Source organism: Phytophthora cinnamomi (assembly GCF_018691715.1).
Source record: "Phytophthora cinnamomi strain GKB4 chromosome Unknown Contig68, whole genome shotgun sequence".
Taxonomy (NCBI): domain Eukaryota; phylum Oomycota; class Peronosporomycetes; order Peronosporales; family Peronosporaceae; genus Phytophthora; species Phytophthora cinnamomi.
Window position 1 is genome coordinate 32,728 of NW_027151001.1, and position 14,700 is coordinate 47,427.

General features: G+C 54.3%; 5 protein-coding genes across 5 annotated transcripts; 4 read left to right on the top strand and 1 right to left on the bottom strand.

Annotated features, from left to right (window-relative positions):
* Positions 1–1,517: 1,517 nt before the first annotated feature.
* Positions 1,518–2,732, top strand: IUM83_07578 (NO-inducible flavohemoprotein; the record flags this gene model as incomplete). Its single annotated transcript, XM_067931890.1, has 1 exon — positions 1,518–2,732. One exon carries the CDS (start codon positions 1,518–1,520, stop codon positions 2,730–2,732), a length of 1,215 nt encoding a protein of 404 aa, XP_067786450.1.
* Positions 2,733–3,379: 647 nt separating this feature from the next.
* IUM83_07579 (Elongator complex protein 1) lies at positions 3,380–7,699 on the bottom strand (the record flags this gene model as incomplete). Its single annotated transcript, XM_067931891.1, has 2 exons — positions 3,380–4,851; positions 6,244–7,699. The coding sequence occupies 2 exons, from the start codon at positions 7,697–7,699 to the stop codon at positions 3,380–3,382; spliced, it is 2,928 nt and encodes a 975-aa protein (XP_067786449.1).
* A 1,387-nt stretch (positions 7,700–9,086) lies between these two features.
* On the top strand, positions 9,087–9,422 carry IUM83_07580 (Zn-dependent hydrolases of the beta-lactamase; the record flags this gene model as incomplete). The annotated part of the gene is made up of 1 exon (XM_067931892.1): positions 9,087–9,422. The coding sequence occupies one exon, from the start codon at positions 9,087–9,089 to the stop codon at positions 9,420–9,422; it is 336 nt and encodes a 111-aa protein (XP_067786345.1).
* Positions 9,423–9,592: 170 nt separating this feature from the next.
* IUM83_07581 (c transferase) lies at positions 9,593–11,418 on the top strand (the record flags this gene model as incomplete). Its single annotated transcript, XM_067931893.1, has 7 exons — positions 9,593–9,806; positions 9,878–10,227; positions 10,315–10,545; positions 10,838–10,894; positions 11,097–11,116; positions 11,192–11,292; positions 11,363–11,418. 7 exons carry the CDS (start codon positions 9,593–9,595, stop codon positions 11,416–11,418), a joined length of 1,029 nt encoding a protein of 342 aa, XP_067786346.1.
* A 1,092-nt stretch (positions 11,419–12,510) lies between these two features.
* IUM83_07582 (Arsenite methyltransferase) lies at positions 12,511–14,125 on the top strand (the record flags this gene model as incomplete). Its single annotated transcript, XM_067931894.1, has 2 exons — positions 12,511–13,996; positions 14,049–14,125. The coding sequence occupies 2 exons, from the start codon at positions 12,511–12,513 to the stop codon at positions 14,123–14,125; spliced, it is 1,563 nt and encodes a 520-aa protein (XP_067786343.1).
* Between the last annotated feature and the right edge of the window lie 575 nt (positions 14,126–14,700).

Below are 14,700 nucleotides of genomic sequence, written 5' to 3' on the forward strand. Positions count from 1 at the left end.
TGAGCTCCACAGACACCCGAGCAGCACTTCGCAACGGAACTCCTGGATGTGGGCTGGAGCACATTGCACTCGCGACGTAGGTGGGGGCCAAAGCCACGCACGCGTCCTGTTCCGATGGGCAGCCTGCGTTGCCGTTTGCGCCCGGGAAACCGCTGGAACGGTCCAAACGGTCTGGCTGAGACCTTCAGCTTTTCAGTATTCAGACCCGAACTGGCCAATCAGCGCGCGGAAGTCACCTCTTCAAGTCACTCATACGGTCGCAAAGACAAGGGGCCGAGGTGCTGAGTCATCGGAAAATACCGCGGAGGTTGCGGTGTCTTATCTTGGCTCGGCTCAATTTGGCTGGGGCTTGCTGCTACGGTACTCAAGCCTAGCGAAACTTCCCACAGTACAAGATGGAGCTTTCGCGCCAAGCAGCGGAAGGACATCGACGAATGCTTACGCGTATTTCTGCTTGCTGCGGTTACCAACCGGGATTTTGGTGGTTCGCTTGGCAAACGACTCGCTTATTTTTACTGGAGCAGCGCAGTATGCGAAGCTGTGCGGACAAGTACTGGGGGTCAACTTGCTTCTGAGCACGTGAGCCTGGAAACGCGCCACCCCGCTACCATCACCGGATGGTCTCGATCCACCCCGACCGCAAGGTTGTAGTTGTTGGCACCCGACTGGAGCATACCCGCTGGCGCTGACGACCAATGTGGGGCGGCGCAGGTCACTCATCTTCGACCCCAAGCACCACGCGTGATAAGGACACGCAGCAGCGCTGCTCGAATGGTACAGTGTACCAAGTGTACGTGTTGCCTGCTGGTACCATGGCCCATGATACCTGCAGCGTCGTCGCTATGGCTAGTTGGCCTGAAGGCAATGAGGTGGGAATGACTTCAAGCACCGCAACTTTTTGTGTTAGTCTAGTGATGCAGCGCGATTTTGCTCGCCAAATGCCGTGCTGTTTGTTGACAGGTTTGAGTGTTCGTTGAACGGAAAGCTACTTTTGTTAACGCGATTGGCAAGATGTACATGCAGCCGTAAAAATAAGCAAGCATAGTTCTGCCGGTGCTCGTGGAATAAACACCATCCATTCAACGTGTCTGCAATACTTGTTCGTCAACACCATCACCCAGGGCCCGCTACTCGATCTTGCAGGTTTTCCGAGCCTGTTTGTCAGTGTTCGCGCAAAAAAATCGTCCGATCTTTGTAAATATGAGTGACTTCATCAATAACTTATTCACACCGCTAAGCTGTACATGCATACAGGTACGAACGCGTGGATGAGTGACTCCACACTCGGCACGCGCCTACCGGAGGTACCCGTTGGTACGTCGCAATTCCAGCGGTCTCTCAGCGGGATCAGTTCATACTCATTTTACTGTCAAACTGTCAGAGCTCAGTTTCAAATTGGCATCCTCGTGCACAACCTGATCGCCCGCCCACCACTACAAATGGCGCCCACCCCTGACCACACCGCGACCTCATCGAACGCCCAAAAGCCTCCTGCTGCTGTTCCCGGCCCCAAGCCCATGTCCAAGTCTACCATCGCCATCCTCAAGACCACGGCTCCCGTCGTCAAGGAACATGGCACCGAAATCACCTCCAACATGTACAGGATCATGTTCTCTGAATTCCCCGAGGTGCAGAACCTCTTCAATATGTCGCACCACCGTGCTGCCAGCGGTGCACCGGCAGGAGTGTCCCGCCAGGCAACTGCATTGGCCAACGCTGTCATCGCTTTTGCTGCCAATTGCGACCGCTTGGGGAATCTCGGAGACGCTGTTCCGCGCATGGTGCATAAGCATGTGAGCCTCGACATCCGCGCCAAACACTACCCCATTGTTGGCGGGTGCCTACTGCGGGCCATCAAGTTAGTGCTTGAGGACGCTGCCACGGACGAGATCATGGACGCATGGAAGGAAGGGTATTGGTTTTTGGCCGACTTGCTCATCCAAGCCGAAGACAACCTGCGCACGGAGTTCGAGGACATGCCCGGTGGCTGGGCCGGATTCCGCGAGCTGCGCGTGGCCCGCAAGGTCAAGGAGAGCGACGAGGTCACCTCCTTCTACCTCGAAAGCGCCGACCCGTCCAAGGGACTCATGACCTTCCAGCCTGGCCAATTCATCTCGCTCAAGTTTGACCACCTGCAAAAAGGTCGCTCGGTTGTGCGCAACTACAGCGTGTCGTCCGCACCGGGCCAGAACTTCTACCGCATCTCCGTCAAGAAGGAGTCGGGCAATGCCGCTAACGACGTCCCGCCTGGTGTCGTGTCATCGCACCTGCACGACGATGTCAAGGTCGGCAGCATCCTGCACGTGGGTGTCCCGTGTGGCCACTTCTACCTCGAGACGGAGAAGCCGTCGACCAAGCCGATTGTGTTCTTGAGCGGTGGTGTCGGCTTCACCCCGCTGCTGAGCATGCTCGAGTATCTCGCCGCGTCATCCGCGAAGAAGCAGCCCGTGGTGTTCGTGCAGTACGCTCGCAACCCCAACGTCCGCGCGTTCGGAGAGCACATCGAGAGCATCGCGAAGAAGAACGACTTCGTCACGGCGCACACGGTGTACGGCAAGTTCGACGTGAACCAGCTCGAGAAGTTGCTGCCGTCGAAGGACTGCGAGTTCTACTTCTGCGGCCCCGCGGGCTTCATGACGGCAGTGTTCAAGTCGCTGAGCAAGCAGTGGGCCGTTCCGACGGCACAGCTACACTACGAGTACTTTGGCCCCACTCAGAATATCGACGCGTAAGTGCCGTGCACGTTGGACCTACGAGTCTGATAGTTCAGTTTCGTGGCACACCCTAGCACACATCTGCAGGCGAAGCACGGCATTATTTGTTCGGTATGTTGCTGTCATGACGGCGATTTTGTACCAGCCAGGCAGCCTCAAACAGACAAGAACATCAACTACGAATAGTGGATCGGCAACAGCGTTATCCCCCCGATGTTGATTCATTTTATACCTGGTATCGCATTTTCATCATGCCTACCTGACATACTTGTCGAATCTCGTCGTTGGCCAGTCCAAAGTCTACTTTTTCATGTCAGCACGTCGCTGAAGCTGGGCTGGGAAACTCATCTTCGTCTGGAGCGTAGGCCAACACGATCAAGCACACGAAATACTCGTATTCCCTCATCACTGCGGCAGCGCACGCCGACAGCTTCGGACACCACGTCATACCGCTGTAGCATGGCATGCGATCAATACAACAGACACGGGACTGTTATTGCGCACACACTTCTTCGCTGGATTTCGATGAGAGGGTCCTTACCAACGGCGATAGTTCGCGAGTGCTCCTAACTTGAGAATGATGGAAGAGCATGTTACATGTTACAGTTGATCATTGAGACTTGCGTTGCGACACGACTCGCCAAATCTTTTTCTTTGCGTTGAAGTTACCCTTGCAATACTGCCAGCCGCCATTGCGGGTACGAATCCTTGTCTTCGGCGGTTTGCTTGACCTTACTCGGTAGCATATCCGTTGACAACGGCATTTTCATGTCTGCAACGCATTGCTCGAATGTGGCAAATTGCGTTTGCAGATCTTGTGCTTGCTGTACATGGCCAAAGAATATCAGCGTTTCCAGCAGAGCACCGATCTCCTTCGCTAAAGCCGAGTTGGGTCGTAGCTCCGAAAGCTGTTGCGCGACGTAAGCTTCCTCTTCAGCGCTGCCCTCCTTCATTCTCTTGCGTCTTTCTCGGCGAGAAGGAATTCCGCCGTGCTTTGCTTTAGTTTTGGGCTTCTTACCTGCATCTCCCAACGCCTGCGTAGCGTAAAAGTGGCTAGCCGTCGCCATCGATAATGATTGCATCGAGAAGTTACCAATACTTGCGGCACTGTTGTGGCTGCCGACTGAGCTGATGGATGCATTGGAAAGAGCGCTATCTGCGGCACTCGAGGCCCCGGAGCGAATACTACCCCCATCGGTGTCACCATCACCCCCGCCTCCTTGGTTCCATCGACTACCGTCAATACCATGCAACTTGAAAAGCCGTTTTTGCTCACAAATCGTGGTCAACCGCTTCCAGTGCTTGGTATACTGCTTTTCCTTGCGTGCCAACTCCTCCTGGACGTCATCGCAACACTGGAGCACTCCCGTTTCGATGTCACTCTCCACCAGATCGTCACGCTTATGCAGATAAGCAACACGCAAAGCCTCAGCCCACTGTTGATGAGTAACCAGCAGTGCCACTGCTTCATCGACATCGTTGCAATACTCGATGTAAATTCTCGCAACAGCTAGGATGTCTTGAACTGATCCGACTTGCTGCTGTTGTTGTTTATTCAACAGCTCTTGAGCAATCGTATACGCCTCACTGCGGAGCTTATCAGGAGTCTGTTGGTCGCGAGCGCTCAATGCAAGTGCCATCTGCCACTTGTTGGCTGCAATGAAAGCGCGCCGTGCCTTTTCCTTGTCTGAAGCTGAAAGATACACGTAAGCCGCTGCCTCGTATTTCTTGTCAGCCTCTAGGAAGTCACCCTTTAGTCTCAAAATCTGCTGACGGAATGCACCGTCACTCTGCGATGATGAACGCTTTACAGCTGCAAGAGGAAACAGTTGGAGGGCTTGATCATAAAGTTTTCCTCGCTCAATCAGTTCTAGCGCCGTGGTCTGGAGCTTGCTTTTTTCTTCGTCGTTGCCGCTACCGATATCGTCAATCAGTGCAGCGAGGTGAGTCAACGCACGCGCATGGCGCTCCAGGTGCACGTCAATCGTGTACTTCCGCCAGTTTTCGTTTTCAAGGTGAGCCACGCGGTCGAGGAACGGCACGTACTCTTTTGGATCCCGCTGCGAGTGAATCGCAACTGTTCGTACGAGGTCAAGATCATAGAGACCCAGTGCCTCAGAGTACAGGCTGTCCACGTCTGTCAGCATGATCAAATGCTTTATAGCACGAGTTGCCGCTGCACGATTTCGCGAACCATTATCCTCACCGGAACTTTGTTCGTTCTGGTGAAGAATCCCCCGGATTTTACCAAGTGCAGCATCAAAACGTGGAGGGGATTGCTTTACTGCACTCGTAACGAATGGCAGTAGCAGAGCGGCCTCAGTCTCCTCTCCGTTGCTCTCTAACTCTTGAATCGCACCCATAAATGTTTGACACACAACGTTGACCTTCTCTTCTGATCCGTAGGCAGCAGTGCTCATTTCTTGAACGCCATTTACACCGTTGGCTGCGTCGAACGGCTCAAGCAGCGGCCGATACTTCGTCGTCCACACGTCAACGGGGTGAAGATTGGTGATGAATAGACATAACCTATCACTTGTAACAGCAGATGGCCTCGCCGATAGAAAACTCTGTACGAGGAATCGCGGAAAACTATTGAGGAATGCTTGAGGGTTGTAGTCGATAAGAACGTTCAGGTCGAGGCGATGACGACGACATATTTCCAATGCCGCAACATACTCCAGCATTTGAATTTGCTGCACAACGAGTGCTAGTACCATCAATCGTGGACACATACACTCGAGGTTCCCGCGCGGCATCTGCACAATCACGCTGGCGCGCTGACCCACCGTAGCGACAAGAAGAGCTCCACGCTCGATCGAGCGCGATTCGAAGGTGATGGTATCGGAGGCTGCAGTCGAAGAAGCGCGATCATGCGAGTAGCATCGTAGGCCATTCAGCGATGCGATGCGCAATTGCGACTCGCGACCTTGAGTCGTGAATAGCAACACTGAAGACAGCGCACTGTAGCGGAAGGATGAACAAGCAGAAGCCAATAGCTCGCCATTCGCGTACAGTCTCGTACTCGACCTTTGAAGTCCAATCACCAAGATATCATCATTGGTTGGTCCACTGTTACTTTGACAACCAACCACCGTGAAATGTGAGAACGCCGGGAACTTGCCTGGTACTCGAGTCACTAGCGACGTTGTCGCATTAGCCGTAGCGTCCACAATGTACACAGCACCATTGTGAGCCTGCACGGCCAGCATAATAGAGCTTGCTTCCGACACCCCTTGACTGTCACTACATAGCACTTCGCACGCTCTTCTGATGTTGAAGAGGTCAGTTCGATGAACAGTAGTAAATGAATTGCTTTCGACTGCTGCATCAAGATTTCCTGAACACAGCACAAGTTGATCTTGGTACCCAGCCTTACCGGCGAAAACTAGTCGTCGATAATCAGCGGAGAAACGAACCCAGAGAATGCTTTCAAGTGTGAAAGCCTTGTTGTCAGCTGAACTTTGGGGCAAAGTTACGGTGGTCATCGACATAGATTCACTTGGGGAGAGGTTTTGAGTTGCAGCACTTGGTGGCGGGGGCAACCCTGCAGCTGAAGTTCGCGCATCTGCTGGGTTGAGATAGTTTTCCACGAGCACCACGGTGCCATTTGCGAGCAGCACAAGCAATACCTCGTTTTGGGAATCGAATGCAACGGAATTGATAGCAGCGTCAAATGAAGCTTGGAGGAGTGCAAACGGAGGTGGCACCATGGCACAATGCAACGGCGTGAGCAGCAGCTTTGATCCATCGATGACTCCCGTCACAGCGATGCTCTGACGTTGTGCTTCCTGAGTACGCGATGACTGCGTCAACTGTTGTTGCGGCCGCTCTGCTTCGACGCCACAGATGTCCCAAGTAAATTCATGCTCGTCGAGAGTGAGCTCTTGTGTGGATAACGAGCACGTAAGGAGATTCAGTCGACCAGCAGCTTCTTCATCCCACGCAAAATCGACAAGCTGGTCGTCCTCGGGAAGTTGCATCTCCTGCTTCAGATACCAATGATAGTTATTCCTCGACCAAAGCTGCACCACGGTTCGCTGCTTGTTGTCCTCACTCTCCCCATTACTAGCTGTCCGATGCAGGCTCACCGCCAGCGTATCTGAAGTCGCATTCCAGCGCACACTCCCAACACGAAACTCCGGTGCACGGTACGCCGCCGGAATCACGAACTCACCATGGCGCAATCCATTTCGCTCAAAGAAAACCACAACTAATCGCGTCTTCCTCACCTCACTGCTTGCAATCAACGCAAGACTCTGACTCCAATCCAACGCCGACCCGAGTCCAGGGATCGGTCGCCCGTCTTCCAGTCTCCCAAGTGCATGGAACTCGATCTGCTCCGTGAACACCAGCACCTTGTGCTCCACATTTCCACTCTCCTTAACCTCGGTCGCAACATTCAACGCAACAAACTTGGAGTCCTCTCTCCAACGCAGTTGGCAGCACCAGTGTTCCGAGTCTCGCCCGCAGTCTGCCAACTTCAATTCAGAGGGCAAAAAATCTTGCACCTGCGTTTCGTGCAGCACCTCCCAGTCGTTGCTCATAACCAGCAATGATCCAGCGCCCGTGACCAGCGCCAGCATCTCCTGGTTGTCGCTCCAGGCCACGGCTCGCAGTCCGCTGTCCACGCTGCCGACTTCTTCGCCGTCAACGGCATCGACGTCCACCGACACGATGGAGCCACTGGTAGAGGCGCACACCAGCGCCCCCAGCTCGGCCACGTAGCTCATCCATCGCCAGGAACCTGCAGACAGCTCGGCGTCGTCCACGAACTCGCGTACGTCCACGAACAATTCCAGCTCTTTCGACGCTGATTCCGCGTCTTCTTCCTCGAGCTGCAGCGACTCGATGCGGCCACTAGCGCGCAAGAAAAAAACCTGTGAGTCGTCTGTCACGGAGGTGAATGCGACGCAGCAGTCGGTGGGCGCGGACGAAGTCTCCAGCGCCCATACGCGACGCTGCAGCGACACCAGGTTGCGCATGCTTTTTGACCACCAATGCCAATGATCCGATGTCGAAATTGTCGAAAACGTGTGGGTGTCAAAAACGGAGGCTCCAAAAACGGGACAACTCTGGGTTTAGTAATGACAATTTTTGACAGAAATGGAGCCAAACTCACTGCGTGTATTCGAATAGGTTTGTGACGCATTTGGACACGTAGCGTTACTCGAACGCACAGAAAAATGAACGGGGCGTGATTTCCAATGGCTGAGAATACCTCGTTCCGCCTGGTCATCTGTGTGTACTACCCAAACAGTGCGAGCTTCCATTCGATTCCGAGTTACCGGTGCAGACACAATGCGTCATGACGGAAGTGCTTGCTAGTTCAAGCGACAATTCCAGCTCGAGTTTCCGCTGGCACTTTACTGTGGGTTGACGGCGACGATGATACCCAAGCGTATTTCGAAAACAAATAGCCGGCATCTACAGCCAGCTTATTAGACGGTCGTGACCAAGGCGCGAACAGCTTGCGTGATGGTTGTACGTGATTGTTGTACCATCACATAAAGCTGTTTGCCCCTGATCACGACCGTACCCGTATCTTCGTGATGGTTGTACCAGCCGTTTCCATAGCACTCGTATCTCATTATCGCATGGGGCTAATTAGTTCGCTGCGATGACCAAGGTTGACTCGTTCTCAAAGCCGCCAATCCAAAAAGAGGGAGTCACCATGTATTTCGTTTGTCGCATTTCCTAAGTATTACATTATGGGCCATATCATACCTGTGGGCCATATCATAGCTGTGGGCCATATCCTAGCAGTTTGTTGAGACGACCGCATTTAAAGCTCCGACAGGCTTTGTGGACTAACCCGAACTCTGATGCTGGTGTTGCATCATTCCGCAATTTTCTCTGCAACACCCGGTACACAAGACTCTCCAAGCATGCCGTCAACGTCCTTCCAGTCCACCATCAGCGTCACACACATCGGCACGGCACTGCAATCCTGGCCATTGACGACGTCAACTTCTTGATCGACCCTGCATTTGACAAAAGCGGCGACTTCAAGCAAGAGTTGGGCGACTTCAATCAATAGGGGGGATTTGTGTTCACGAAGACCGATGACCCCGCGCTCGGACTGGAGGACTTGCCTGTCATCGATGTCATCCTCCTGAGTCACGAAGACCATATTGACAACCTGGACGCATCAGGCCGCGCAATGCTGAATGGGCGACACGTCTTCACCACCCTGGACGGTGCCAAGAACCTCGCCTCCCGCCCTGGTGTCCGTGGCCTTGCGCCGTGGGAATCCACGACGAAAACGCTGAACGGCAAGCAGTTCAAAATCACTGGAACGCCCACACAGCATCTGCCTGGAGGGGAGCCGTGCTCGAGTCGCCCTCGTTTGGTGTGAACGAGGCAGACAGCCTGCCGAATGTTGTGTACGTGTCGGGTGACACGGTGCACATTCCGGAGCTGGCGAGCGAGCTCCCGAAGAGATATCACGTTGTTGTGGCGCTCATGAACCTCGGCAAGGCCATTGCTCCGCTGCCGACGGGCCCTGTCCAGATCACGATGGATGGCGCGCAAGGAGCTCAGCTGACCCACGACATTGGCGCGGAGAAGATGGTGCCGCTACACTTCGAGTCGTGGAAGCACTTCAAGGAGTCCGTCGAAGACGTCCGAGCCGAGCTCGCTGCGGACGCGGCTGTCAAGAACAAGGTCGTCTGGGTTGTCCCTGGTGTGAAGACGGTCATTGCTTAGACTTCCTTGTGGGGATGGGCGATGGACACCTAGCTAGAATACGATCCCGGAGGCTAGCCAGTGTTAGCGGGTATCCTAGGAGTCGCAGCAATACTACACACAATCAGTGAGTGAGACTTTGTGAGTTGACTGGGTTGTGCCACCATATTGGTACAGTAGATTTGGCTTCGATGGAGACGAACTCGCTGCTCAACGCACTGTCGCCGCAGCTCCAGGCGCTGGTGGAAGCCTCTCTGGGGGCCAAGCTGTCGCCCTCCACTGCATCATCCAGACACTCTCGAAAGAACCCTACAACCAATAAAGAACCGAAGACGCAGCAGGAGGCTTCGAGCGCTCTGGACCCCACGTATCGTGCACCGACACTCAATCCGTCGGAGCTCTTTGGTGCGCTAAATTGCAATGCTGTGCGTTGCTTTTTACTGCCACTAATAATTAATTGTGTGCTATTGTCGCAGCTCTGAAGCACCCCGAGTCTCCTGGTTTCGTGGTGAAGGAAGGGTTCCTGGGTCGGCAGAACGCGCTGGCGGTGAGAGACGCCCTGACGGAGCTGGCGCAGAGTGAGGCGTTCCACGAGGCAAAGGTTGGCGCCGGAGAGAACCTCCGCAACGACCGATCGGTGCGTGGGGACAAAATCCTTTGGATCCAGACGCCGAGCGATCTGAACACCCCGGCGGACGGGGAGAAGGGTGCGAGTCCTGCAGTTCTGCGTCTTCGCAGGCAGGTGGAGGCATTGGTGCATGGACTCAAGAAGGTGTCGCCGGAGCTGGATTTGCGCAATGTGGTGTCGACACAGTTCGCTATCTTCGTATGCAGCACTGCAAAATTATGACTAGCTGGTTTATTTGGCAGATTTTTGCTGACTTAGACCGTGCATGTTGTCGTGTCCTTTAAGCCAGGGGATGGTGCTAGGTTTGTCAAGCATTTGGACACGTACTCGAACGCACAGCGAGATGAACGGGGCGTGATGTCCAAGGATGGGTTGGTCCGCCTCGTCACGTGTGTGTATTACCTGAACGACGAGTGGGAACCTGACCACGGTGGAGAGCTTCGCGTTCATTTGAAGGATTCGAAACACTTGACAGCAAGCCACTGGGATGTCCCTCCCAAGCTTGATACGTTGATGGTATTTCGAAGTCTTGACGTCGAGCATGAAGTGCTGCCGACGTATCATGAACGCAAAGGCTGTGACGATCTGGTACTACGGTAAGGCGACGGAAGTGTCCGCAGGAAGCGCAGGTATAGCTGTCCCGCGCGCACTACCCTCGGTCACAGGAGAACAGGCCGTTCATGCAAAGCAAGCTTCGATTTTCGTTGCAATTCCGAGCTATCGAGACTCGGAATGCAGACACACCGTCGACAACTTGCTAGCACAAGCGAGTTTTCCTAATCGAATTTCCGTTGGCATTTGCCTGCAGGTGGACGACGACGATGATACCCAAACGTATCTAGAGAAAAAATATGCAGCGTCTCAGGTCCGTGTGCATCGGATAAATTATCGTGAAGCTGCTGGCCCGTGTGTGGCCCGTGCGCAGGCACAGCAACTGTGCCAGGATGAAGAGTATTATCTACAAATCGATAGTCACATGCGTTTCCGTCCCGGATGGGACTGCTTCTTGATCAATGAGCTGGAAAAGTGTCCAGGAGCAAAGCCCATATTGACGACGTATCCGCTAGGGTACACACTTCCAAACGAGGTAAGGTTATTCCACTTCAGCCAACCCGAGTCTCTGGTGATGGGTCTAACCGTGTGTTTTTGTTCTAAACTGTAGACTTCGACGGAGTGTCGCCCCACGCTTCTCTGTGCATCAGCGTTTGATGAGCACGGCATGCTGCGCCAAACCAGCAAAATACTTGCGAAAATGTCAACCGGGTGGGTGAATAAGACTGACTTTATTTTGTTAGTATATCGGACTCGCTTAGTTTGTCTTTGATTTGTTTAGGCCGGTACCTTCCCTTTTTTGGGCTGCTGGGTTTGCATTCTCGTCAACTACGGTGACTAAGGAAGTACCGTACGATGAATCACTCCGATTCTTGTTCTTCGGCGAGGAATCATCGATGGCTGCGCGACTTTGGACTTCCGGGTGGAATTTCTTCACTCCCTCTGAAGCTGTCGTTTACCACCTTTGGACCCGGGCATATCGTCCTGTTTTCCAAGAGTTGGAAGGCGAGGAAACTAAGCAGTGGCGCGCAGCCTCGGCTCGATACGTGAATCACTTACTGCATTCCGATCCAACTGCTAAATGTCTGGGAGATAATCCGCTTCATGTGGGAAAGTATGCGTTAGGCACAGACAGAAGCTTTGAAAGCTACCAGAAGCACATCGGTGTTGACTTCAGCACTTTGGGTATTGAGTGGCGCGCGGAGTGGGGAAATCTGGATCCGATTCGCTTTGATCTGAGGCCTTCCCATGCTGGGAAGACATTGACTCCAGCGTAAGGTTCGAATTTGGGGGGGGGGTATTTCGAGGTTGGTGTGGTAACATTTCACATTCCGCGTAACACGATCAACACTGCCTACCTGCCCGACTGAAAACCATTTTTGACTCATGGACGCTATTTCATTGAAGCAATGCGGCACAATCATCGGCTGGCGTGTCCGACTATTATAATAGCGTTAATATTATCTGATCTTCAGCTCTCGATGCGTGTTCCAAGTGCGAATCAAGCCCGGCAAAAAATGCGAACCTCACTGGGAGCTACGGTGTCGCGCGCTTAAATTTTGTCCTTAAATTAAGGACAAAATCGATGTTTCCGACCTCGAGTTTGGGGCGCTTTTATCTTTAAACGGCCAGTTAAGGACAAAAGCGTAATTTAAATGACAAAATGGAATCGAAATTGGTTGGAAACTGGTTCGCGGGCTTTAAGGCCCGCTTGATATCGCAGTTCGTTGTTTATCTTTAACTGTTGCTATATAGTTTTTGCAAGACAACGCTCTATCGATTCATGCGGTTAAATCGCGATTCGTGTTTTTTAAGCATCATTTCGTTTGACGCGGTCTCAATATAAGTGCACGGGTAAAGTAATTCGTGCTCTAATTCGGAGGTATTAATAATTAGATGCTCCTCAATCTGCTCCCTCTACAAGTCGATATGGCAGGCATCGTCGATACCAAGCACGCCGTCGAGGACACACCAGCGCCCAGCAGCGGCGATGCCTCCAGTGCCACCGCCCACGCCGGCGGCAAGCGCAAGCTCTCGCGCACGGCGCTGACTCTGCGCGAGAAGGCCATCGTCAAGAGCTTCTGCGAGCAGAAGGTGGCCGACTGCAAGGCGCGCGGCGAGCTGGTGCCGTCGCAGGAGGCTCTGCGGCGCGAGGTGGCGGCGCAGTTCGGCTGGTCCTGCGGCCGCTCCACGCTGTCCAAGATCATCTCCATGGACTGGCGCCTGCTGCGCAGCGGCGAGCAGGGCGGCGACGCGCCCCGCAACCCCAACATGAAGCGCCGCCGCCGCCCGCTCTTCCCGGCCTTCGAGGCCGACCTGGTGCAGTTCATCACCAATCATCTGGCTGGCGGGGACAGCGCCACAGCTGCCGCAGGGTCGAGCTCCACCACGGAAGACGCAGCGGGGAGGCCCCAGCAGCCAGGGGACCAGTCGACTGCAGGCGGCGGAGACCAAAGCCGCGTGCTCACGGAGGCTCTGATCCTGGAGGAGGCGCAGAGACTCAAGCAGGTGCACGGCGTGTCGGATGAGATGCTGGTGCTGTCCGTCGGGTGGCTGGCGAGATTCAAGCACCGCCATTGCATTCGTCTGCGGAAACCCGCCGGGGTGTCGACCAGGTCTCTCGAGCCGCAAACAATGGTGGTGGTAGAAGGAATTGGCGCTGACTCGGGGTCGTTGAGTGGCTGGAGTGCAGGCTTGACGTTGCCGAGCCTGACGCAGCCCGAAGGCACGAAAGGAGAGTGTGCGGCTCACCCGCCGACTCCAGACGCCGCTACACACGTCGCAGACGATAACGGGGGCGCGGATATGTTGCCATCTGAGGACCAACAGGCCGCTAATCTGCCGGCGAATGGCGAGACAATGCCTTCAACTTCTGCTACTCCGCCACCACCGCCTTCCAAGAGGGCAGCGCTGTGCTCTGCCCAATGGTGTCAACAAGCCCCGGCAAAATCCTCATCGGCCACCACAGCCCTACTCGAGCAGGTCCCTGCAAATATCCGCGAACTCGCGTGCTCCTGCCAGGGCTCAGCCGCGGACGATTTTAAAGGTGGGATTTCTGGGCTCCGAGTAGCCGTTGTGGGCTTTGGAAGTGTCGTAAAGGCCTTCCTCGCAGCGGCTCTGGTAGGAACGGACGGGTTTGTTACGTGCGTGGACGCAAGTCCTTCAAACGTGTATTTGGCCGAGCAAGCCGCTGGAAGCTACTGTCTGGAAACTCTGGGACTGCCTCTTGTCAACATGAAGTTCATCGTGGGGGAGTACGGTGGTATGGCTCAGTCTGTGCCCTTATCAACGGACGGACTCAAGGGCGTGCAAGGCCAAGCAGACCTCGCTATTTGCAACTGCTCGATCCAGTCGTTAGAGTTCCCTGCCAGCAAAAACGCGATGCTGGAGCTGGCGTTTAGCCTGCTGAAAATTGGTGGCGAGTTACGTGTGACTGACTTGGTTTGCACTCGACGGTTGTCATCTAGTGAGTGTGAAGAAGCTCGTTTCGCAATGGAAACCAGTGCTGGGGCGGAAGGTTCAGCAAGTGTTGGTGGAACTGTGAAACAGTTTGAGCAGAAGCTGCTACTGAGTGCGCCATACATCGGTGATTTATATCGCTTGTATCGATCACTCAGTAGTGACATCGACGTTCGCCGTGTAAGCTGCACCGATGTGGACGCGATAGCGATCGATATGGCTGTGAGCGCACTACTTCCATCCCTGGCTTCTGGTGGGGTACACTACCGTCGAGTCACTTTTCGCGCATTCCGGCTGCAGGATGTTGAAGACCCGTGCGAAGACTACGGACAAACGGCGGTTTTCAAGGGTCTCAATGCTAGCAACGATGAGACTGCTCCCGACGCTGAAGATCCGCCACACTCGTATCGACTTGATGACGACTGGCACTTCCAGAAGGGGGTGAACAAACACGTCGACGGCAACACGGCTCAGATACTGCAGACGAGTTGGCTGCGACGCCTTTTCTCCGGAAGCGGAGATCGTTCGAGGCACCGCGGTCCATTTGTGTTGTGCACTCGATCTCCCAGATCCACAAGCTCATTCAAATTGCCATCCCCTCGGGCAGTTGACAACGAGGCACCCGATACAAGTCAATCCAATGATACAACTGCACCGACG